The sequence below is a fragment of the Mirounga leonina genome, unplaced genomic scaffold (genome assembly GCF_011800145.1).
Source record: "Mirounga leonina isolate KUSES-001 unplaced genomic scaffold, KU_Mleo_1.0 Mir_151, whole genome shotgun sequence".
Taxonomy (NCBI): Eukaryota; Metazoa; Chordata; class Mammalia; order Carnivora; family Phocidae; genus Mirounga; species Mirounga leonina.
In genome coordinates this window covers 21306424-21331572 of record NW_023270377.1, presented here as the reverse complement: position 1 = coordinate 21331572, position 25149 = coordinate 21306424, and the positions used below count along the sequence as shown (strand labels likewise).

The 25149-nt window shown below is 37.9% G+C and overlaps 1 protein-coding gene across 1 annotated transcript in view; it reads right to left on the bottom strand.

The window, feature by feature from the left end:
• The window catches only part of ABCA12 (ATP binding cassette subfamily A member 12), a 168528-nt gene extending 157871 nt beyond the window's left edge, over positions 1-10657 (bottom strand). The window contains exon 1 of the mRNA XM_035008338.1: positions 10589-10657. Within this exon, the coding sequence (XP_034864229.1) occupies positions 10589-10657 (69 nt within the window). The remainder of the gene's footprint in view (positions 1-10588) is intronic.
• Positions 10658-25149: the final 14492 nt, after the last annotated feature.

Genomic DNA, 25149 nt, shown 5'->3' with positions numbered 1-25149 from the left:
GGAGAACATTTCTGCATGCTGCATTTTAGAAGGATAATAAACACAAAGCCCTCCGCACGGTGATCTTGGGAATGTTAAGGTTGACAAGTTAATCACAAAAGCAAGAAATAAACAAAATTTAAATTTTCATAGCAGCAGGATTGCTCCCAACACCATTCTAAATATTATCATAAACAACCTAGAAGCAAATGCAGTGTCAAGTATCCAAATACTAAACCAATGAGCCATGACTCATTTTTGTTTGTTCGGAGAAAGGGCTGATATATTGATTTTACACATATGGATATTGGGGCTACTTGAAAATTAAGGGAAAAGCAGTTTTCAAAAGTTTCATATTTTTGCTAATATTAATTATCTCACATTTGCCTCTATACCTCATTTGTGTTCCACCCCTTACCCCGCATTCTTGACATCTAAAGTCATATGCACACTGAGTAGTTTAAAATTCCTTAGTGGGCTATGGCATTTGTTTCTTATTTCTCCAGGGTTTATTTTCCATTGAGATGTCCCATTCTATTCTCTTTCTCTTCCCTTTCCCTTCCAGAACAATTCAGTGCCTGAAAATCCTTTTGCTGAGGCCCAGAGAAAGGCTAGTCTACACTAGGACTGAAGGCACCACAGTAACACAGGGAAGAAGGTAGGTCCCTAACAAGGTGAAGAGAAAACAGTTCAGAAGTCAAACAATGGGAGGTCAAAACCCAGATGGGGTAAGGAAGGTTTCTATTCAGGGTAAGAAGCAGGTGATTGGTTTCAACACGGGGAGGTAGACCAAAAAAGTAAATACATTATCCATAAGAGGAGCCAGGTTTCTCACTATCCATCAGCGGAATTATTAACATGAAAAACAGGAAAACAAGAGTGCTATAGTGTTGGGTTAGAATTAAAGATATGGGTATGAACACCTGGTTTCCAAAATGCATAAAGAGATAAGAAACATAGCTATAAATTTGTGGGTATAACTTATTTCTTTCCTTTTTTTCTGGTTTCAGAAAAGTTGTTTCTACCTCATTGTGTATTTTCTCTGTCCCAACCCTGAAAATAGCCACGTTTCCAAGAAACCCTAGCTTCTTTAAGTAGACATCTGAGAGCTAGGTGTGCTCGTTGCTATTAGAGTGTCACTGTTTCCAAGCCTGGCCAAAGCTACAGAATAGATGTAGACACAGAGATAGATGATAGATAGATAGATAGATAGATAGATAGATAGATAGATAGATAGATAGAAAGAAAGAAAGAAAGAAAGAAAGAAAGAAAGAAAGAAAGAAAGAAAGAAAGAAAGAAAGAAAGAAGGAAAGAAAGAAGGAAAGAAAGAAAGAAAGGGTGATAGATACACTGCTTAGAGAATGTCAGAAAATGATGGGGAGAGGTGCCTGGGTGGCTCAGTCGGTTAAGCGTCTGCCTTTGGCTCAGGTCATGATCTAGGGGTCCTGGGATTGAGTCCTGCGTCTATTTCTCCCTCTCCCTCTGCCCGTCACTACTGCTCATGCTCTCTCTCTCAAATAAAAAAAAAAATACAATCTTTAAAAAAAATGAAAATGTGGGGGATGTCAATAGGACACAGATACCAGCCTATCACAAACTCGAGCATCAAATTTGACCCACTGGCCAAGTTTAAAAAGTAAGAAAATATTATGACAATAAAAAATTACATCTAACTGAATAAACTAGGAATCTGGGAATCTATGTAGGTATAAATACATAAACAAACAGATAAATTGGAATTTTAATGAGGAATGGGATATGTACATAGTCTCAAAATAGTTTCCCCCCAAAATGGGACAAAGGGACATCATGTACCTCCTGAAGGTGTAAGAACACAGCATCATTTCTGTAGTATTCCTGCCAAAGATAAATAGCCAGAGTCTAAAAATAAGAAGACAACAAACAGTCTACAAAACAACTAGTCTTAAATGTTCAAAATGTGTGAGGGTCATGAAAGTCAAGGAAAGACTAACCAACTGTTACAGACTGAAGGAGACCAGAGACATGAAAACTGGATGCAGAACGTGATTCTGAACTGGCATCTTTTGTTATAAAAGACATGGCTGGGACATCTGATGGAGCCTGAATTGTGTCTAAAGATCTGATGGTGATATTGGGTTGTGTAGGTGAATGTTCTTGTTTGTAAATTAGGGACACCAAAGTGTCCAAGGTAATGGGGCATCAGTCTCAATTGGCTCTAGAAAGAAAGTTATTTGTACTGTTCTTGCAACTTTTCTTTAAATTTGAAATTGTTTCAAAATTTAAAATTTAGAAATTATTTTTAAAATAATTTTTAAAAGTCCAGAGCCAAATTTTAAAAGACAGCAAAAGAGAAAAGATGAAGAGCCAAGAAAAGAGATAAAAAACAAATATGTTTCATATTCGGGAACCCTATCCCATTGCACACAGGGGACAATGTTTGGGAAATTAATGGTGATGGCTATATACATTTCATGACCTTGAAGTCAGAGAAGCCATCCACTCAAAATCTCAAGTTTAAATCATAAGAAATTCCTTGAATGAACCAAATATAAATTAACTCGAAAATTTTCATTTAGAGCCAATCTGTAATACCTATTAACTAATTTGAATTACCTAGTAGCATTTGCCTCTGCATTTGTTAAGAACTATTGTTTCAAATCTTTGAAAACCTCTCAAATCTAATTTTCTGAAAAATTTGAGCAAAGCACATAATTTCAGCTTTAGGGAATTCATATACCATTACTTTGTCAGAACCTTTTATTCTAATTACTGCTGGCCCATCTGATTCTATTTGTGTCCATCATTTTTATTACTCTTAAAAATCATTTTCACTGAAAGTAAATTAGAAAATAAGATACAGGTGAACTTTAAATTGATAAGTGTTACCATATATTTAAAACTTTGAGGAAACTACTACTATTTGAATGCTTTTAAACAGGGCATCCACGCTCTAGTCTTCATCATAAATGTCACCATTCCTTACTGTCTTATGCTTGGCCCACATCAACCAGTCATATTACTTCTCTTTCCTGTACAGACATTTGAGTTTGTGTCCCTTGCACTAGGGTGGTTTGAAGTTGGTTGTGTCTGAAATGAATGATACTGAGTATTAGTACAATCTCCAAGATGCAATGGAGATTCTTTTGCCTAATTCCGAAAATCAATAAAAATAAAATGTTTCAGATGAAGATTTTCCATTCCCTTTCATGGAATCATGGTCTTAGAGAGTCTTACATTCATAATACAATAAAAAATTATTGAGCACCTACTGTGTACCAGATACTGAGGATGGAGCAATTAAAAAATTCAGTCTTTTAAGGAAGGAAAACATTTAAAAAATTATAACCAAATGTAATAGATGATGCTAATACACAGGACGTAGAGTGCAAAAGGAAGATAAAGGAAGGGGAACTAAGTCTAAAACCTAAAAGATGAAAAAGGGTCAGGCAGAAGAAAGGATATGCGTGTTGGATGGGATGTGAGAAAGAAGTGGGAGTCTTTGAAGCAGAGGAAACATATGGGTGAAGACCCACAGATGGGAAAGAGGGTGGAAATTTCCAGAAAAGAAATGTCTAGAATTACTGGTATATCAAAAGTTAGGGAAAACATCTTTGCCATATGGTTATTCAGCTTCTACTTGAATGCTTCCAGTGACTAGAAGTTCACTATTTCAAGAGACTTCGTTGTTGGACAACTCACATTGTCTGATTTTTTTTTCCCTCATAACAAGGTGATATCTTCCTTCCTGAAACTAACACTCATTCATCTTAGTTTGGCCCCTTTTTCCACATGAGAATTCTGCAAGTATTTGAAGAGAGACAGAGTCCCCTTTCCTCTGGGGTACCAATGCCAGTTCCTTCAACAATTCTCCAATAATATGATTTCAAAATATCTTCCCCAGGATGAATTCTTGTCAAGTGGTCTTATAATTAGTATCAGTTCAATATAGTAGTCCAAATGATAATAGCTAGTATTTATTGACAGCTTAGAATGTGTATATATACAATGGAATATTATGCAGCCATCAAAAAAACAACAACAACAAAATCTTGCCATTTGCAACGACGTGGATGGAACTAGAGGGTATTTTGTTAAGCGAAATAAGTCAATCAGAGAAAGACATGTATCATATGATCTCACTGAGATAAGGAATTCTTAATCTCAGGAAACAAACTGAAGGTTGCTGGAGTGGTGGGGAGTGGGAGAGATGGAGTGGCTGGGTGATAGATATTGGGGAGGGTATGTGCTATGGTGAGCACTGTGAATTGTGTAAGACTGTTGAATCACAGACCTGCACCTCTGAAACAAATAATACATTATATGTTAAAAAAAAAAAAAAAAAAGAAGATAGTAGGAAGGGAAAAATAAAGGGGGGGAAATCGGAGGGGGAGATGAACCATGAGAGACTATGGACTCTGAGAAACAAACTGAGGGTTCTAGAGGGGAGGAGGGTGGGGGGATGGGTTAGCCTGGTGATGGGTATTAAGGAGGGCACGTACTGCATGGAGCACTGGGTGTTATACGCAAACAATGAATCATGGAACACTGCATCAAAAACTAATGATGTAATGTATGGTGATTAACATAACATAATAAAATTAAATTTAAAAAAGGGAAAAAATATTTGCCAATGGTATCAAACTAAAAAAATAAAAAAATAAAAAGACTGTGTAAGATGCTATGTTAAATACTTAACATGCATTATCTTATTTAATATAATCACCTCATTTCCTCCCGAAGATGGGAAATCAGAATCTTAAAGAGATTAAATAAGCCTCATTCCATAAGCCACTAAACGGCAAAGCTGGTATTTGAACCCAGGGAGCCTGGCTTTAGCACCTGAACAGTTAATCATTAAGCTGTGTGTTCAAATCACTACAGGATATAGTACTAGCTCTCTTTGATCACTATACTTTTATTAGTTCAGTGTATAAGAGCACTGAAAATCATTTAAAGGTTTTCCTGTAACCTAGAATCATAACTAAAAAATGATTGATTGATTGATTAGAAAGAAAGAGCGCAAGTGGGAGGGGCAGAGAGAGAGAGAGAACCCCGGGCAGACTCTGCTGAGTGCAGAGCCCAAGGTGGGGCTCATTCCGATACCCTGAGACCGTCATGACCTGAGATGAAACCAAGAGCCAGATGCTCAACTGACTGCACCACCAAGGCACCCCTAGAATCGTAACTTTTTATTACAAGCTTCAATTGCCCAACTTTCCACATATAAAGTACATTGTTTCTTTTTCCTTTCCTGTTCCTTTTTCATTGTCCCATAGATCAAGAATGACTGTTACTTGAAAGAAGATTCCAACGTTCACATTCTGAAGTAAGAGGTTGGTATTTTACATCTGGAATAAACCTTAGTTCCACCCCCAAAACAAGCAAACAGCAGTGGCAGAGCTCTCTGTTAATTGGGCTTTCTGCTACTGAACACTGCCATCCATAGAAATGACTCATCAAAAAACTGGGATTGAGGACATTTTTCTGAAATCTATACTTACAGATTAATAACGTATTTTGGAGATTGGTAAATTTTTTTTTTAAAGATTAATTTATTTGAGAGAGAGAGATAGTGACAGAGATAGTGACAGAGATAGTGACAGAGATCAAGAGTGGGGAGGAGAGGGAGAACAGGTTCCCTGCCATTGCGGGGCTCGATCCCAGGACCCAGGGATCATGACCTGAGCAGAAGGCGGACACTTATCCAACTGAGCCACCCAGGAGCCCCTTGAGATTGGTATATTTTCTATGACGCATATTAAAACAAAACCTTTTATTGGACTTTAATTTTTCTATTGCTCTCATTTCTAAAACATCTTCATCTCATTTGCTTTTTGTTTGAGAAAGAGAGTGTGCCATTGGGGGTGGGTGGGTAGAGGGGCAGGGAGAGACAATCTTAAAGCAGGCTCCAAGCTCAGCGCTGAGTCCAACACGGGGCTTGATTTCACAACTGTGAGATCATGACCTGAGTCAAAATCACAAGTTGGATGCTTAAGCGACTGAGCCACCTAAGCGCCCCTCATTTGCTTTTTATTATTTTACTAAACTAACAAAATGTGCATGTCTGCTATACAGCAGGCATCAGTATCAACAGGTAGATCTAAATTTTTTTTTAACAATTAAAAGGGATTAAGGGAATAAATGGTATAGATCTGGAAGAGGTAAACAGGCCTGGGGCATTTGATCAGGTATTTGCCTGAATTGTTCAGGACCTAGTTTATTTTAATCCAATTTAGAATTAAACTTGTGATTACAGTTTAATCCTAAATTGATTTAGTCAAAACATTATTTTAATGCATAGACCAACTTCTCCGAAATTTTGAAGCTAGCACTTCCTCTTTCTCTAGACACTGTGAGGGGATGTTATATGAGCAAGATGGGGATTGGGGAGGAAGTATCAAACTTTAGCCAAAGGGTTAGAAATCAGGGGCACCTGGGTGGCTCAGCTGGTTAAGTGCAGACTTCTGATTTCAGCTCAGGTCATGATCTCGGGGTAATGAGCTTGACCCCCCAACCCCCGAAAACGGCTCCACACTCAGCGTCAAGTCTGCTTCTCTCTCTCTCTCCCTCTGCCTCTCTCCCCATTCACGGGCATGCTTGCTCTCTTTCAAATACATAAATAAATAAAATCTTTAAAAAAAATAAAGTGTTAGAAATCAGTCAAGTTGTGGGAATGTCTGTGATGGAAAAACTGAGCTAAAGTGCGACCCCTTAGCCAAACAGTTAGATTAAAATAAACAGCTCGGGCGCCTGGGTGGCTCAGTTGGTTAAGCGACTGCCTTCGGCTCAGGTCATGATCCTGGAGTCCCAGGATCGAGTCCCGCATCGGGCTCCCTGCTCGGCAGGGAGTCTGCATCTCCCTCTGCCCCTCCCCCCTCTCATGTGCTCTCTCTCATTCTCTCTCTCAAATAAATAAAATCTTTAAAAAAATAAATAAAATAAAATAAACAGCTCAAGGTAATTATCCTTCTTTAGTCATAAGTCTGGAATTAGATTCTTCTTCTATGGAGATTTGAAGTCAATCCTTGATATGCCTATTTAGAATTCAACTTCTTAATGAAAGATAAACTCTGATCTTGCACTATCTAGTCTTTCATCCTGCAGTCTCTGCTGTGCCAGGACTCAGTTTCCTATCATTAACTAGCATCGCATTAGGTGAGCCTCCCTGTTGCTAACCATCTCCAGCGGAATGTATCTTCACGTCTGTATTATTTCTAGAATTAAATTACAAGCCCAGCAGGGTAGCAACTGCGTCTAATTGATTTTCTGTATTACCTAACATTTCTGTTGGTGCTTAATGTATTTTTTTCACACTCCTTTAGCATTCTTTTTTTTTTTTTTTTTTTTTTTGCCATATAATTGAGAACTGTTGTAACCACTAATACTAAAAAAACAGCAATATCTAAGGCCTCCTTAGCAAACATGATCTCTTCACTGGTGAGCTGAACTCTGAGTAAGGATCCAAGAATGTTGGAAAAGGAAACTCATCAACTCAGTGGCAATAGGGAAGCAGCAGCAGATAGTGAAAAGAATAAATCTTTTTTGGGGGAAATCTGACTTTGAGTCCTTAAACTCATTGTGTCACCTTGGATAAGTCCTTTGAACTCTCTGGGGCCCTGTAAAATTAAGGCAGTTAGATAATCCCAAATATTTCAGAATTCTGATGTTTGATTTTATTAAAAAATTAAAGAGAAACATTTACCCTCAGAACAATTTTGAGGGAGGTCACCTCCAAAATCGAAGATCCTGCCTTTTTTTTTTGTAGCCAAATTCAATATTTAGCTTATCCCATTATCTTTCTATTTCTTAGACTATATAAGTGTTTGAAATTCTTTTTCTCACTTTTTATTCTAGTATATATTTTTATATTTCCTCAGTAATCCCCCCTCTAATATTTTTACTATTTGTTTTTCTTGTTTTTTTTTTCTTGTATGTCATTTGTTTCTCCATTAGTAGATTCCTAACTTCTTCCTTTACAGACTATCCTTCCCACCATCTTGCTTTGTGATAGAATCTCTTAAAAACACAGTGGAGGAGGATGTAGTGATTTTCTTTAACATTCACTAAAGACTATACATTTCCAGTGTCACACAACTTCATTTCTATTTTCCTGGGTATAAAACCACATTTTTAAGGTATCATATTCAGAAAGATTATGAGAGAAATAAAAATACTTGCATTTTAAATAATTGCTTGGTAGATGACAAAGTCCGGTTGCTACATACAATGTCCTCTCCTCAAATTTATATACCTCTTCTTTTTACATTCTTTTAATTTATTTACATTTTCTTTCACAATTTTTTTTCTTTTCACCTTTTATGTCTTTAGTCCTAACTTTCCAACCTCTTGACTGTCTCATCCTTCCCTGTTAACACTACCACACGTATATCCTTTCCACTTATGTCCTCGAGTCCTCTTTCCAAGAGCAGAAAATAGGGTTGGCCCAAGCCAACCTATGAGAAGAGATGTACCTTTCTTTGCCCTCCACCTAGAACTGTCTTTCCTTTTCCTTTGGGCACCACTATTTTCTAAAATGGGCACCACCATTTTCTAAAGGTCTCTTGTGTCCCTCTAGTTGGTCATAATGGATTCAAGTGGGCCTTCTGTATTTCCCCAAATTCAGGACTATTTCTGATTTCATTTCCTGCAAGTGTTGACTTAACCTGTCCTGGGTCTAGAGGTAGCCTTAAGATCTGAATCCTCTGATGTCCCCAAATGAACTAATAGATCATGCATTCTCTTTCCTTAGGCAAAAGTATAATTACCAGGGGCTTTTTAGGGATTTTTGACTACATAAGAATAATACAAGGTATCATGGTGAAAGTGTTTTAGCATGCCTGAATTCCATCTCCTTTAAATATGCCATATCTGGCAGAAATTGACTAAAATGGAGAAAAACTCTAAAGTGGAAAATTGATATACTAGCTACTTTACAGATAAGAAAAGAACTTATTAAAGTTTCTAAAGATAAAATTTCTCAGTGAAAAAAATATATTCACCTGAGGGTTTTTTTTTAAATTTTTAGGTAAAATGGAGTTATAAGGAAAATATACCTCAGCATTCAGTTTATCAGCAACAACAGATATGTTTTCAGTTCCTTTCTGCTTTTATTTTTAACTAGTGAGTTTTCATCACTTAAGAACTACACTGTATATAAATTTCTTCCTCTCTCCCACAATCCCTTCTCCTGGATTTCCTTTCACATTACTTTGAATAAAATATGACACACATCACTCCAAATCCCTCTATAATCTATTTGCCAAGTGTCTCACCATTTGTAATGCACTTTGAAATACAGTGGCACATTTGGTTCTTACCACTCTGTGAGACAGATATGGTAGAGCCTGGGCCTATTTTGCAAAGAGGAAAACCAGTGCTCAGAGAAATTGCTATGCTACTCAGGTCATACAGTTTCGAGAAGCAGAACCAAGGACCTAACTCTCATCTTCTGACCACATCCATCTATCCACACTCTTTTCCTGCTGAATTCCACATAGAACCTACCATGGAATAATTACAGCAGGTTTTCTTTTGTGTTGTTTCCAACTGAAAAGGAACACTAATGATTTAATTAAAAATATTAATGATTTAAAATTTTATGTCCAAACACCACACCCGTGCAATCCCATAACATCTTATGATTTTAAATCCTACATTCACAAAGGTGAGTGAACATTCCTTCTCTTTCTCAATATATACACCAGAACACTTAAGTAAGGTGTCAGGCACTGCCAGCAAATTTGGAGTGAGATAAGGTACACGGATGAAATGTTGGTTTCTAGGACCACATTATCTGCATGATATTTATATTATTCATTGAGGCTGGGAATTACCACTCTAAAATGAAATATATGGAGTGTCTTTTTGAATTTCTCTAGTTTTCAAACATTCTTCTGTATATGTGACAACCCACAGAAGCCAATTCCTTTCTCAATCTCCCTACGCCCTATCTGATGAGGATCTAATAGCTAGCTTTGTAATTTAAAAAGCAAACATGAATGTAAGAGCACAAAAAAGATGTTGTAATAGAGTAGACAGACGGTAGCCGTAAAGCTAAGTGATTCAATAATACTCTTGAAGCCTGGTACATATATTGACTCTTGTTTGGCATTTCTAGTAAATAATTTTTAGGTACTGAAATTTCGTAGAAGCTTTTCTATACCAACAACCTTCAAACTATTTCCTTTCTATATCTTAGTTTTCAAACAAGCTTTCCATCACTTTTGGTTTTCAAATGCATTTCTCCCCATTTATTATTCCTTTCATCTGATATTTTTCTTCATCTCATTTTTAACTAAATTTATTAAAAGTTCTGAAAGCATTTTGGCCTGAAACCTAGAATTCAACACTAGTTCCAACTCAACCAGCAACAAAATTCATCCTTTTTTTTGCCCAGGGCATGTCCTGGTTTACCCTTTTAATTTACTGAAATCAAAAGGCAGGTTTGGGAGTATGTTTAGACTTGCCCCATTAGCTACAATACAGATTCAAGATGTTTTCTACATATCTTATTCCTGCTTTAGAAAATGGCTTAAAACTCTTCTCTTGTTACCTCTCATTAACATCACATTTTAGGATTGCCTGGAGTATTGCCCCTGGGCAACCCCCCTTCCCTTCTTCTACTCACCGGCTGCCTTTTGACACCTAGCCAATTTTTCCAGATCAGGACCCGAAGCTGATGAAACTGGGAAGCCATCCTTCAAACACCACGAACAAGAGAATTCCCCTCTTTTCCTCCACCCCACAGAAGAATTGCTACCCTGTCCAACTTGCTGTGTCAATGGGTCAAAGCCTTTTCACGGCATAACTTTCCTGAGGGCTGGGTAAGAAACCCACAGTTCTGCTGCTGCTGGATTTTTCCTTTGGCTTAATCCTTGAGCAGGGAGCACTTCTCAACCAGCTCTTATCATTCAGATAATGCCCTACTGTAAAAAAAAAAAAAAAAAGCTGAACCCACACCTCCTACTCTCCATGAAATTAACTGCCTATCCACACCTTCCTGAAGGTGTCACCTGCATTGGACACGTCATGAGGAATTAGGTGGGACTCTTGCCAGGCCAGTAGGACTTGTCCTACATTCTCTCGCCTTCTTTTCTACATAGTGTCTGTTGTAGCAGAGGCAGGACACATAGCATTTTACAGACTCTGGGCCCAGTGACTCATAATATTTAAATTGTCATTAAGATGTTTTAGCTCAATAAGGCCGGAGCTCAGCTAAAACACTCTGAACCTCAATCCATGGAGAAAGTCTCATTTTTAGCCTAAAGTTGAGTTGAATGCTTTGATTTGGAGGGAAGTAGCTATGTTGGCTAAGTTTCACCTTCTGTTACAATTTACTAGGTTAAACAAATTGCAGAAAATAAAAGGTAGGCGGTAGGTGGCATAAATGACATACAATGGATTCCCTCATTTGGGAGATGGGGGTTCATGTATCCATTATAGGAAAGCCACGTTGTTTTAGGCTCTTATAATTAAGGAAGACACAGGCTGACGCAGGACATCATTGAATTTATGATATAGCAGAGTTCTAATGCACTTGAATATCCAAATCAGTAAAAGAAATCTATCATAAATTAGGAGAAAAGAAAAAGGCTCTATGCTTACATTATTCAAGGTATTTTCTAATTAAGTAATTTTAATTGTGATTTCAGGATACATGTGAAGGAGAACTCTGGCATAAAAGTTTCCAGGAGTAACCTTGCTTAAACACCTTAATGACAACCTATTCCCTCTGATATCCCAGTGCCTCCACAATCTGGCTCCAGCCAATTTTTCAATAGTCTACTACAAATGTTTGACTGCTTGCCAAACTCATATATATTACAATGTGCAAACATAGCTCTGTTTTCTGGTCCTTGACTTGCTTATGCCATCTCTTCTACCTGGGATAAACTCCTCCCTCTCTAAGCTTCTACCTCTCGATATCATACTCAGGTTGACATCTTCCATGATGCCTTTTAAGAAATACCCTTAGGATATCCTCTCGCTTGCCTTTGAATCCAGCATAGTTCTTTGTTTATATTTCTCTCAAGGACGCTGCATTTCTTATTTTTTCCACTAGCTTGTCAACTCTTAAAGAGCATAAACTATTTTATATCAAAATACTTCAGAATGATTAATGGTTAATAACTGCTGCTGAATTTAATTGAATATTGAGCCAAGGCTAGTGAAACTCTCCTTTGTTCCTTACACCTTTCTATGACTGATCCAGGTTCTATTTGTGAAATCAGTAAAAGCAGTGTGTGAGTTATCCTTTCAACGTTTGAGTTCAAACGCTGGTTCAGCTTCCTGGTCCCCATGCCGACTCTGAAATGTTGATGGCAGCCAGCCTGGGGCTGACTGGAGCCATGTTGGCACATGCCAATTACCTCAACTTTGGCTCTGTCCCTACTGTGATGAGTCTTTCCAAGCCTAATCCCTATTAGGCAGTCAGTCCTGAATATCTAGAACTTGGCTCTTGAATTTTTTTTCTGAACAAGGTTAAAGACAAGGTGCTCTTCAGACACTGGGTGCCTCTGGAGGTAATACTCTCCTTCACTACTTCCGGGATTCAGTGTCCAAGATTCTTCTGGCTTTCTCAAGATTTGCAGATAACTTGAGCTCCTGCTCCCTGCCTTCTTTCTCTGCCATCTGTCACAGTCTACAGCTCACTAATGGTTTGATTCACAAATAAATATTATTCACTTGTGAAGTCAAGGTGGGATTTGGTAATGTCCCTCTACATGTTGAGGGACATTACAGGTGCACAGAGTCACTTTATTCAGTCAGGTTACTTCAGCTTAAAAAGTACTGACTCACCACGTGACTGATGCAGGTGAGAGGTCAGCTCGAAAAGTATCAAATGGTTTCTCCTAGTAGCTATTTGTCATCTTTCCAGTGTAATCATGGAGTTGTTCTGTTGTTGGTTTAACTTTGGTTATAGAGTCTCTCTTTCAAGCTCTTCTCTGGCCTGGACACCTTCATCTACTACCTCTAATTTTCTGACGATGATTATGTATTTTATTACAACCCATGACTTCCCAGGAGATTTATCTCTTCAAAGTAATTTCAAAACTATGTATTAAGTGTTTAATATATGTAATATATTCCTTTATACTGGAAGGCACACAATGTCATAACTCCAAATGTCACACACACTTACTTGGGGACTAGGGTATTCTTTCACAAAACATAATTCAAAGTAGTTTAAGGTGGGGTATATAGACAATGAGACCTCCAAACTTTGCCCCACTCTAAATATCTATATTCCGGCATCTATGTTGGCCATATCTGCTTCTACTATCTCCTTTAAGGTTTTTAAATTTCTTTTAAAATTTACTTTTGAAAGCATCTTTTATGATTTCATTTCAGAAAAGGCCTTAGCTAACATTAATCTTGGAAGCTATAGCTTATGTAAATCAGGAATCATAATCTCTGATCAGAATAGAACTTAAAGAAATTATTAGACCAACCAAAAGGAAATGGAAGAGAATGTGGAAGGAGTTTAAAGATAGTGAATTCTTTTTTATTTTGTTTTGTACAGAAAGGTATAGCTTTGTGCCCTACTCCTGACTATAGATTGAGGTGCTTTGGCAGATATTTTAGGAGTTCCCCTTGAGGGAAGAAAGAACAATTTAGCAACCAGAAATAAGCTATATCCAGGACACATAGTTGCTGAAAAATGTTTTTTAAAAAGCAAAAAGCTAAACTGAAGAAAAAAAATCAAATAAACAGGGGCAAATTAGAACAATACACAATCCATGAATGAATACATTTATCAGTAAACTGTTGGCAGATTTTATTCCTATAGTTGTACTGAGAAGTTAAATTACTCTATTTGGCCAGACCATGGTGATCTGCCACACTATTTAGTGTTCCAGTGCTTCTGCCAGAGGCCAGCAGACACAGGCTGTCCTTAGGATGACTTCCAAGTCTCGGACCATAATATCTGCTTCTACTCCCTTTCTTTGATGTTGGTGATTCTACACTTTGGTGATCAGCAGATGCATCCCTTTATCAAGCAAGGAGTCTACCAGAACTTAGGTAGCATTTGCTTTTGTGTGCTCACTTCACCAACAGTAAAACCAAAAAATATATAGCTTTATCACAGAATAGCTTGCACAAAAATTAGCTAATCCTAGGATTCCAGCTTTCTGCTTTCCTGAATTCCAGTAATGGCAAATTTTGGAGAATAGTTCAAACAGCCCAAATTTGACTGAGCTACGCACAGAATTAGTTTTGAACATGCGTGGTTATCCTCCTAAGGTTGGTCTTATCTAGGATCACCTCCAGAGTCACTTCATCTACTGAACCTAGTTAGAATGGTGGCTTGGCCAAGGCTGCACAACTGTGTAATTGACGGGCACCATACGCACTGGAGTGGCAGCTCTTGGCAGTCAATCATCATGTAGCACACTCCAGGACCAGAGCAAGAGGGAATGGGCCCAACCATGAGTAGGATATTAACACAGCTGAAACACCTTAATTTGTTTTAGTAGTATTAAAGATCTACATTAATAATAATAAATACTAGACTATAAAGCCTATATTTGTTTAACTCATCATTGTGTAATCGGAATTTAACATAGATCTTGCCTTATAGTAGGTGGTCAGTTAATGCTAATTGAATAACTGAGTAGCAAACATTTGTTAAGCACTTACTGAATTATCACGGGAGGGCTATCATGTAGAAAGGGGCATTATCCCCATTTTCAGAGGAAGAAAGTGACATTCAGAGAGGCTATAACTTGCCTAAGTTCACCTAGTTAGAAGTGGAGATGGTGAGAACAGCAGCGGGGGATCTCAACCCCTACATCTATACTTTTCATCTCCGTGTCCTGCTGCCTCCAATCTTGTGTACTGCACTGTGTGGGAAGAACTGAGAAGGAAAGAAAAGAACTTCAGGGTTTTCCCTGGTTTTCTAGGGGCCCATAAATCACTTGTAGAGTTTTACTGAAAACGAAGAATTATTGCCAAAATAAGTGCACAAAGAATTACTGCACCAGGAAGTCAGGAAAAAGAAGGCTGCTCTTTTTAGGCTTCTTGGTAGAACAGCCAAGAAGTTCCCAGGGTGGCCCTTGCCAGCTCCATTAGGTGTGTCTCTGCACTCTCAATCATCCCTGTTGCTATCTGCTGTAATGCCTTGGATGAAGACTATTCACTTTCAGGCTTTGTCATGCGGCTCCCTCGTGCTCATTCTTAAACAACTGACTCAAGTGTTGCTTCCTCTCTGAAGCCTTTCCCAGCCCTTCCACCCACCACGCCCCAACTCCAGGATGAATTAATCACCTCTTCATCTATTTTACTATTGACTTCTTCATAAAGATACTCAACTCCTTATTAGCCTCTGTCATAGTCAGTCTTTCTCCTCATCTACACTCTGAGCCCCTAGAGGACAGAAACAGTGGGTTGGGGATTAAGTCTATATCTTTGGAGAATGGTGAGGACTCTGACCTGACTAGATCTAAGAGCTGGTTTGAAGTGGTAGCAGATAAAATTTGAAGAGTGAGGGACCTTAATGCTAAAGAACTCAGGATGCCTTTTTGAGGACTCAGAATGGGAAGTTCCTGGCAACTCTTCTAAAGAGAAAAAGCAAGATAAAACTGATGCTGTGGGAGGATGAAAATGTTCGTGGTTGGGGGGCCCCTGGATGGCTCAGTCAATTAAGCATCCAATTCTTGATTTCAGCTTAGGTCATGATCACAGGGTCATGAGATTGAGCCCCATGTTGGGTTCCGCACTCAGCAGGGAATCTGCTGGAGATACTCTTCCTCTCCCTCTCCCTTTAGCCCTCCCCCCACTCTCTCTCCCAAATAAATAAATCAATCTTAAAAAAAAAAAAGAAAGAAAGAAAAAAGAAAACGTTAGTGGTTGAGACCTGAAACCTCTATTCTGAATGGGAAACAAATGTAGGATTAAATCAATGACGAAGCGAAAGAGCTTAGGAATTTTGATGGTAACCAAATCCATTATTTTACTCCTTTTTTTATCCATGCCATCAGAGACAACTTACTTTTTTTCCTCCCACCATTAATTGATTTTAGATGCTATGGGATTGGGGTCTCTGGCTGGCTCAGTCAGCAGAGCATGTGACTCTTGATCTCAGGATCATGAGTTCAAGCCCCACATTGGGCACAAAGTTTATTTAAAAAAAAAAATAAAAGATGCTATAGGATGCTCATCACATATAGCGCCTAATCTTTATAATAAACCTGTAAGGACAATTTTAGAATCTCTGCTCTATAGATGAGGAAACATAGGGTAAGTAGCTTTCCTAGGTCACACTGCTAATGAGTGTCAGAACAGTGACTTGAACTCAGGCCTCTGTGTCTGCAAAGCTTGTTCTCTAATAGACCATCATAAAGTAAGCATGAATAAGAAAATATGGCAAGTGTGTACATTTGACCCAGGTGGATATGTGCAATACATTGAGAAATTGAAGCTAACTCCTGGCAAAAAAAACAGCATCCTTCTTTTATGAGGAGGGTGAGGCTTCATCAGAGGCTTAAGATAATGAGGCACCAATTGCTAATACCTCATTACCTAAGATCCATCTTACCTGCGATGGAAGGTGGTGATAGCCAGTGCTATGAAGCAGGTAGGTGTGAGGAAGATGTCAGATTCAGGATTTTCAGGTACTTTATCAGCACTGAGGTTCTCCAGTGATGATGTGGATAGAAGAACTATGTCAGGAAGCAACTGGTAAAAATCTGATCCACAAAACCAGGAAGCAAGGCATATTTTAAGGGGGCTTAAAACAAGACTCACTCTCTCCAAGCTAAATTATAAGGCAGTTCTCTCTCCAAGATGGTACAATGATACAGAATACCACATCACAAATAATATGGTCTTGTCAGTAAAGCCAGCTTGATAAACTAACTGATTATCTTGCTTATATCATTGAGCCATGTGACTCTGGGAATTTCAGGGTGATTTACAGTCTTGCAAAGGATTACTCACTTACTCACCCAGGATGTGTAATAACTTGCTTGGTTAGACTGGTAAAGTATGTTGAATTAAGTAATTTTACTACATATCTTGCTATAATCTTGTAGGGATAAGAAATAAGAAATAATTGGTCCTTTTTGGGCCAACCTATTAAAACTTAAGGAAAAATTTGAGGTAGAGTATTAAGAAAGATCAGTCCTGGGGTGCCTCAGTGGCTCAGTTGGTTAAGGGTCTGCCTTCGGCTCAGGTCATGATCTCAGGGTCCTGGGATCCAGCCCTGTGTAAGTCTCCCTGCTCAGTGGGGAGTCTGCTTCTCCTTCTCCTTCTGCCCCTCCCCCTGCCTCGTGTGCATATTCTCTCTTTCTCAAATGAATAAATAAAAATCTTTAAAAAAAAAGAAAGATCAGTCCTCTTTTTGCAGTGAAAATTCTAATCATTTCTCCATTTAGGAGAAAAAATGAAAACAAAAAATACTATTGTTCCCTTCTTTGCACTTTATATCTTTCTCTCCCCACAAAACCTAAAGCGGCTTATAAGACAAATATTTGTTTTTATCTAGTATCACTTATTTCTTTATCGTAAAAAAATACAAGAAACCAATTTCAGGATGTGTTTTAGTCTTTGGTGATTTACCTGTTCCCAGAGAAATTTAAAAGAGAATAACACGAATATTAAAGGTTTCTATATTCATGTGGCAGCATGCCTTCTCTTTTTTTTTAAAGATTTTATTTATTTATTTGAGAGAGAGAATGAGATAGAGAGAGCATGAGAGGGGGGAGGGTCAGAGGGAGAAGCAGACTCCCTGCTAAGCAGGGAGCCCGATGTGGGACTCGATCCCAGGACTCCAGGATCATGACCTGAGCCGAAGGCAGTCGCTTAACCAACTGAGCCACCCAGGCGCCCCAGCATGCCTTCTCTTGAATAGAACAGAAACTATCTTAGAAAAATAGATTTTTCTTGAATAAGCTGGAAATTTTTCATTCCTAGAATTTTAAAATTCCAAACCTTCAGTAGAGCAAAAACAAGTCACCCAGTTATCTGTCCCCTCAATCTTGAGCAACACACAATTTTCCTATATATTTCCTATGTGTGTCACTATAAATTCATTTGAAAGAATGGTATTGAGTGGATAGTGACTGGTCAATGACTTCAATTCAAATCAATAATAAAATATTTTAGATGAAAATCCCTTGATTCAAACACTAATTGGCCAGAGTACAGAGAATAAAAAGTCTTTGTTTTCAGTGAGGCAGCAAAGATGGCAAAGGAGTAGGAGACCTTAATTTCATCTGGTCCCAGGAATTCAGCTAGAGAGCTATTAAATCATTCTGAACATCTGTGTACTCAACCAGAGATCTAAGAAAAAAATAGCTGCAACTCTACGAATAGAAAAGCAACCACTTTCTGCAAGGTAGGAGATGCAAAGAAGTGAATCTGAGGGGATATATGGGAAGACAGACCATGGGGACTGGCATGATATATTAAGGGTGCTAAATGAGAAAAATATGCAGCCAAGAATACTGTATCCAGTTAAGATGTCATTCAAAATAGAAGGAGTGATAAAAACTTCCAGAACAAACAAAAACAAAAAGAATTTGTGATCACCAAAAGAAAGCTGGGTGGCAATCCTTATATCAGACAAATTAGATTTTAAACCAAAGACAATAATAAAAGACGAGGAAGGACACTATATCATAATTAAAGGGTCTATCCAACAAGAAGATCTAACAATTGTAAATATTTGCCCCTAAATATTCGTAAACAATTGCCCCTAAACGGGAGCAGCCAATTATGTAAGCCAACTAATAACAAAATCAAAGAAGCATAGATAATAATACAATGATAGTAAGGGACATTAACACCCCCCCTCACTGCAATGGTCAGATCATCTAAGCAGAAGATCAACATGGAAGTAAGGGCTTTGAATGACACACTGGACCAGATGGACTTCACAGATATATTCAGAATATTCCATAGTAAAGCAACAGTGCACATGGAACATTCTCCAGAATAGATCACATACTGGGTCACAAATCAGGTCTCAACTGGTACCAAAAGATTGGGATCATTCCTTGCATATTTTTGGACCACAATGCTTTGAAACTGGAACTCACTCACTTAAGAGGAAATTTGGAAAGAACTCAAATACATGGAGGCTAAAGAGCATCCTACTAAAGAATGAATGGGTCAACCAGGAAATTAAAGAAGAATTTAAAAATTTATGGAAACAAATGAAAATGAAAACACAACTCTTCAAAATCTTTGAGATGCAGCAAAGGCAGCCTGAAGAGGGAAGTATATGGTAATACAAGCCTTTCTCAAGAAACAAGAAAGGTCTCAAATACACAACCTAACCTGACACCTAAAGGAGCTGGAGAGAGAACAGCAAATAAAGCCTGAACCCAGCAGGAGAAGAGAAATAATAAAGATCAGAGCAGGAATCAATGAAGATAGAAACCAAAAGAACAGTAGAACAGATCAACAAAACTAGGAGCTGGTTCTTTGAAAGAATTAATAAGATTGATAAACCTCTGGCCAGACTTATCAAAAAGAAAAGAGAAAGGACCCAAATAAATAAAATCATGAGTGAAAGAGGAGAGATCACAACCAACACCAAAGAGATACAAACAATTATAAGAACACATTATGAGCAAATATATGCCAACAAATTAAGCAATCTGGAAGAAATGTATGCATTCCTAGAGATGTATAAACTACAAAAACTGAAACAGGAAGAAATGGAAAACCTGAACAGACCCATGACCAGCAAGGAAATTGAAGCAGTAATCAAAAATCTCCCAACAAACAAGAGCCCAAGGCTGGATAGTTTCCCAGGGGTATTCCACCAAACATTTAAAGAAGAATTAATACCTATTCTTCTGAAGCTGTTTCAAAAAATAGAAATGGAAGGAAAACTTCCAAACTCTTTCTATGAGGCCAGCATTACCTTGATCCCAAAACTAGACAAAAACCGCACCAAAAAGGAGAATCACAGACCAATATCCCTGATGAACATGGATGCAAAAATTCTCACTAAAATACTAGCCATTAGGATCCAACAGTACCTTAAAAGGATTATTCACCACAACCAAGTGGGATTTATTCCTGGGCTGCAAGGGTGGCTCAATATCTGCAAATCAACCAATGTGATACACTACATTAATAAAAGAAAGGAATGCAGAAAAAGCATTTGACAAAGTACAGCATCCTTTCTTGATTAAAACTCGTCACATTGCAGGGATAGAGGGAACATACCTCAATATCATAAAAGCCATCTATGAAAAACCCACAGCAAATGTCATTTTCAATGGGGCAAAACTGAGAGCTTTTCCCCTAAGGTCAGGAACACAGCAAGATGTCCACTATCACCACTGCTATTCAACATAGTATTAGAAGTCCTAGCCTCAGCAATCAGACAACAAAAAGAAATAAAAGGCATTTGAACTGGCAAAGAAGTTAAACTCACTCTTTGCAGATGACATGATACTCTATGTGGAAAACCTAAAAGACTCCACACCAAAATTGCTAGAACTCATACAGGAATGCAGCAAAGTGGCAGAATATAAAGTCAATGCACAGAAATAAGTGGCATTCCTATACACTAACAATGAGACAGAAGAAAGAGAAAAGACAGAAGAAAGAGTCAATCCCATTTACAACTGCACCAAAAACCATAAGATACCTAGGAATAAACCTAATCAAAATGGCAAAAGATCTGTACTCAGAAAATTATAGAACACTCATGAAAGAAATTGAGGAAGACACAAAGAAATGGAAAAATGATCTATGCTCATGGACTGGAAGAACAAACATTGTTAAAATTTCTATGCTACCTAGGACAATCTACACATTCAATGCAATCCCTATCAAAATACCATTAACTTTTTTCATAGAGCTATAACAAATAATCCTAAAATTTGTATGGAACCAGAAAAGACCCCAAATAGCTAAAGGAATGTTGAAAAAGAAAACCCAAGCTGGTGGCATCACAATTCTGGACTTCAAGCTGTATGACAAAGCTGTAATCATCAAGACAATATGGTACTGGCACAAAAACAGACACATAGATCAATGGAACAGAATAGAGAGCCCAGAAATGGACCCTCAACTCTATGGTCAACTAATCTTCAACAAAGCAGGAAAGAATGTCCAATGGAAAAAAGACAGTCTCTTCAACAAATGGTGTTGGGAAAATTGGACAGCCACATGCAGAAGAATGAAACTGGACCACTTTCATATACTGTACACAAAAATAAACTCAAAATGGATGAAAGACCTAAATGTGAGACAGGAATCCATCAAAATCCTAGAGGAGAACACAGGCAGCAACCTCTGTGACCTCATCCACAGCAACTTCTTGCTAGACACATCTCCAAAGGCAAGGGAAATAAAGGCAAAAATGAACTATTGGGACTTCATCAATATAAAAAGCTTTTACACAGCAAAGGAACAGTCGACAAAACCAAAACACAACAGAATGGGAGAAGCTATTTGCAAATGACATATCAGATAAAGGGCTATAAATAACTTATTAAACTCAATACCCAAAGAACAAATAATCCAATCAAGAAATGGGCAGAAGACATGAACAGACATATTTCCAAAGAAGACATCCAAATGGCCAACAGACACATGAAAAAATGCTCAACATCACTCAGCATCAGGGAAATACAAATTGAAACCACAATGAGATACCACCTCACACTGGTCAGAATGGTTAAAATGAACAACTCAGGAAGCAACACACATTGGTGAGGATGGGGAAAAAGGGGAACCCTCCTACACTGTTGGTGGGAATGCAAGCTGGTGCAGCCACACTGGAGAACAGTATGGAAGTTCCTCAAAACGTTGAAAATAGAGCTACCCTATGACTCAGCTATTGCACTACTAGGGATTTACCCCAAAGATACAAATGTAGTGACCCGAAGGGGCACCAGCACCCCAGTGTTTACAGCAGCAATGTCCACAATTGCCAAACTATAGAAAGAGCCCAGATGTCCTTCGATAGAGGAAGGGATAAAGAAGATGTGGTATATATAATGGAATATTAGGCAGCCATTAAAAAAATGAAATCTTGCCATTTGCAACAATGTGGATGGAACTAGAGGGTATTATACTAAGCAAAATAAGTCAATAAGAGAAAGACAATTATCACATGATCTCACTCATATGTGGAATTTAAGAAACAAAACAGAGCATCATAGGGGAAGAGAGGAAAGAAATAAAACAAAACCAGAGAGGGAGACAAACCATAAAAGACTCTTCTTTTTTTAAAAAAATTCATTATGTTCAATTAGCCAACATATAGTACATCATTAGTTTTTAATGTACTGTCTAACAATTCATTAGTTGTATATAACACCCAGTGCTCATCACATCACATGCCCTCCTTAATACCCATCACCTGGTTACCCCATCCCGTCAACCCCGTCCCTTCTATAACCCTCAGTTTGTTTCCTGGAATCCAGAGTCTCTCATGGTTTGTCTCCTTCTCTGAATTCTTCCCATTCAATTTTCCCTCCCTTCCCCTATGGTCCTCTGCACTATTCCTTATATTGCACATATGAGTGAAACCATATGATAATTGTCTTTCTCTGCTTGACTTATTTCACTTAGCATAATACCCTTCAGTTGCATCCATGATGCAAATGGTAGCTATTCATCCTTTCTGATGGCTGAGTAATATTCCATTCCATAAGAGACCCTTACTCATAGGAAACAAACTGAGGGTTGCTGGAGGGGATGTGGGGTGGAGGGGATGGGGTAACTGGGTGATGGACATTAAGGAGGGCATGTGATGTAATGAACACTGGGTGTTATATAAGACTGATGATTCACAGACCTGTAACTCTGAAACCAATAATACCTTATATGTTAATTAATTGAATTTAAATTTAAAAAAATTTTAAAAATTAAAAAAAGTCTTTGTTTTCTGCCCCTTTACATACCTTCTTTTAATAGCATCTTCCTTTCATCAGACCTTCACAAGCAATATTTTGGAACAAAGGAGGAGGAAAAATATCAGGAAGAAGTGGAAGGGAGCAACCAATTGTCATGTATATTGGTATCTGTAGTTTGACTTTTGAACAAAAGAATGTATTTTTTAAATAGGGTGGAATAAATTCAAAAGTTCATACTCAAAAATATCCATTTTTACATGTGTTTATATACCATAAATATATACTCATATATGCTTCTTTACGAACTAGAGATACAAAGCATATGCATAAGTATATAAAGAACCATTCATAAAAATTTAGCCTTTATATAAGCATACATGGATTGTAAATGTGAAGAAAATGGTACATAATAAAAATGAAACATCTGGCCCTCCAGATATGCATTTTAATGAGTGCCTTAACAATAGCATGTGACAAATGGAGCATATGGTCATGATATCAGTAGTCTTGCTACTGAGAACTGGACAGACCTTTTGAACCAAATATTGTAGTATATAGATACATCTACAATATTTTTCTAAACACACAAATTTGAAACCATTTTAAATTAAATAACTGCACATTCATTAATTGTTTTTACTAAGTTCATACACTAATCTTCTTACTAGGAGGAAACACTCACATGAAACACAAAACAAATACATCTTAATCTAAAATAACAATTTGAATGACCGCAATGAAGCTAATCCTGCCCATTCTGCACCTACTCGGGCTTTCTCTCTGGATCATGGAATTATTTTGAAAGTGGTTGTGATTTAGATATAGGCTATAACAGAGAAGAAACTTGTTCAAAATGCTTCAAGAGGCTTGCACAAACTTTCCCACTGCTAAAGCTCTTATGGGAAACACAATCCCATTCTCGCCTATAGCTTAACCCTCAAACCTTCAACCCTCTTTCAATAAAGAAAGTTCATTGCTTAGTGCAAACAACAAGCATTTTGTGTAGCACAAGGAGCCTATGAAATGGAGTTCTGTTGATGTACTGGTTCTGCAGACTCAGGAGGTCACTGGCAAGATGCCATTTTGATATAGCAACTTCATTCCCTAAACCAGAGACCATGTGAGAAATGTCAAATCATGCTGTAAGAGAAGGTACCGACTTCTGGGTGGGAGAGAACACTACAAGAGCTTATTTAAAGAAGACTTGTTTTGACTAACAAGGAAGCAGAATGTTTTGGGGGAAAGAGCAGAGGAAATCTAGTGATGAGATGAATGTAGAGGCCATTCTGTCACTTCCCAGAGAGGTCAATTTCTGAGGCTCAAATGCTCTACTTAGAAAGTGGGGTAATAGTCTACAGATTTGTTGGGGAATTAAAGGGTCAGACAAATGTAAACAATCTAGATGTTAGCTAAGGCCTCTCTGTCCCCCAATTCCTATATCTATGCATGTTGCTTGAGTTAATACCCTATACAACCCAGAGAGAAACTCAACCCATGATGGTGTATCCAAAAAAAAAAAAAAACCACCAAAAGCAAAAATGCACACAAAGTATTTGTGTGATCTTAGTACCCTTATTGGTACCCTTAGTGGGGCCACAAGTTGGTAGAGTGTGTGAACTCAATGTCACCAGCTTTTCCTCTTCTCTCTCCCCTTCCCATCCCATTCTGGGACAATTAAATTTCTCTCCTTTTCTTTTCCTGAGTAATTTTGTCTCCTTCTCTGAAGCTTGGGTACCTCCTGACCTCCAGACTCCAGAGGGATGCATTTACACCAAAGCTTACATGTAAGTCACTAGAATAAGGGCTGTACTCTCTCCGTAAGAAACTCTGGTAGCAGCTGCTAAAGGAGTAAAATTTCACCAACTCCTTATAGTTAGTTACTATTATTACTGGCTAAAATAAAGCTTGATCACTTGGAATCTCTAGAACAATGACAATCAGGGAAGATAATGAGATTAATTCCACAGCAATTATTTCACACTCAAAGTAATATTCAGTTGTGTATCAGGGCCTATGAAATATTGTCACTTTCTATTTTTCCTATACCCAAGGCAGTTTGAGTAGAAGTGCAGACCCCTTTGTGATCTGTGACATACTCTCAGGGGGCCTGGGCATTCTTTCTGAAGATTTAACATTTTGGGGCTTTCACATTCATGATACTCTGAAAAATTAAAGTAAGTCTCTTCCGCTTCATCTGGATGAATGCCTTATGAACAATTAAGTGTCAAGTGATCATCTGTGGTAGAAATGTTCAGCCTTTTAGTGAATTGATAAACTTATCTATGTCCCCTCCTAATATAAAAATAATAGTTGTTACATATCTGCTACTGGAACTCAAACTCAAAAGAACTGTTAAATTTCT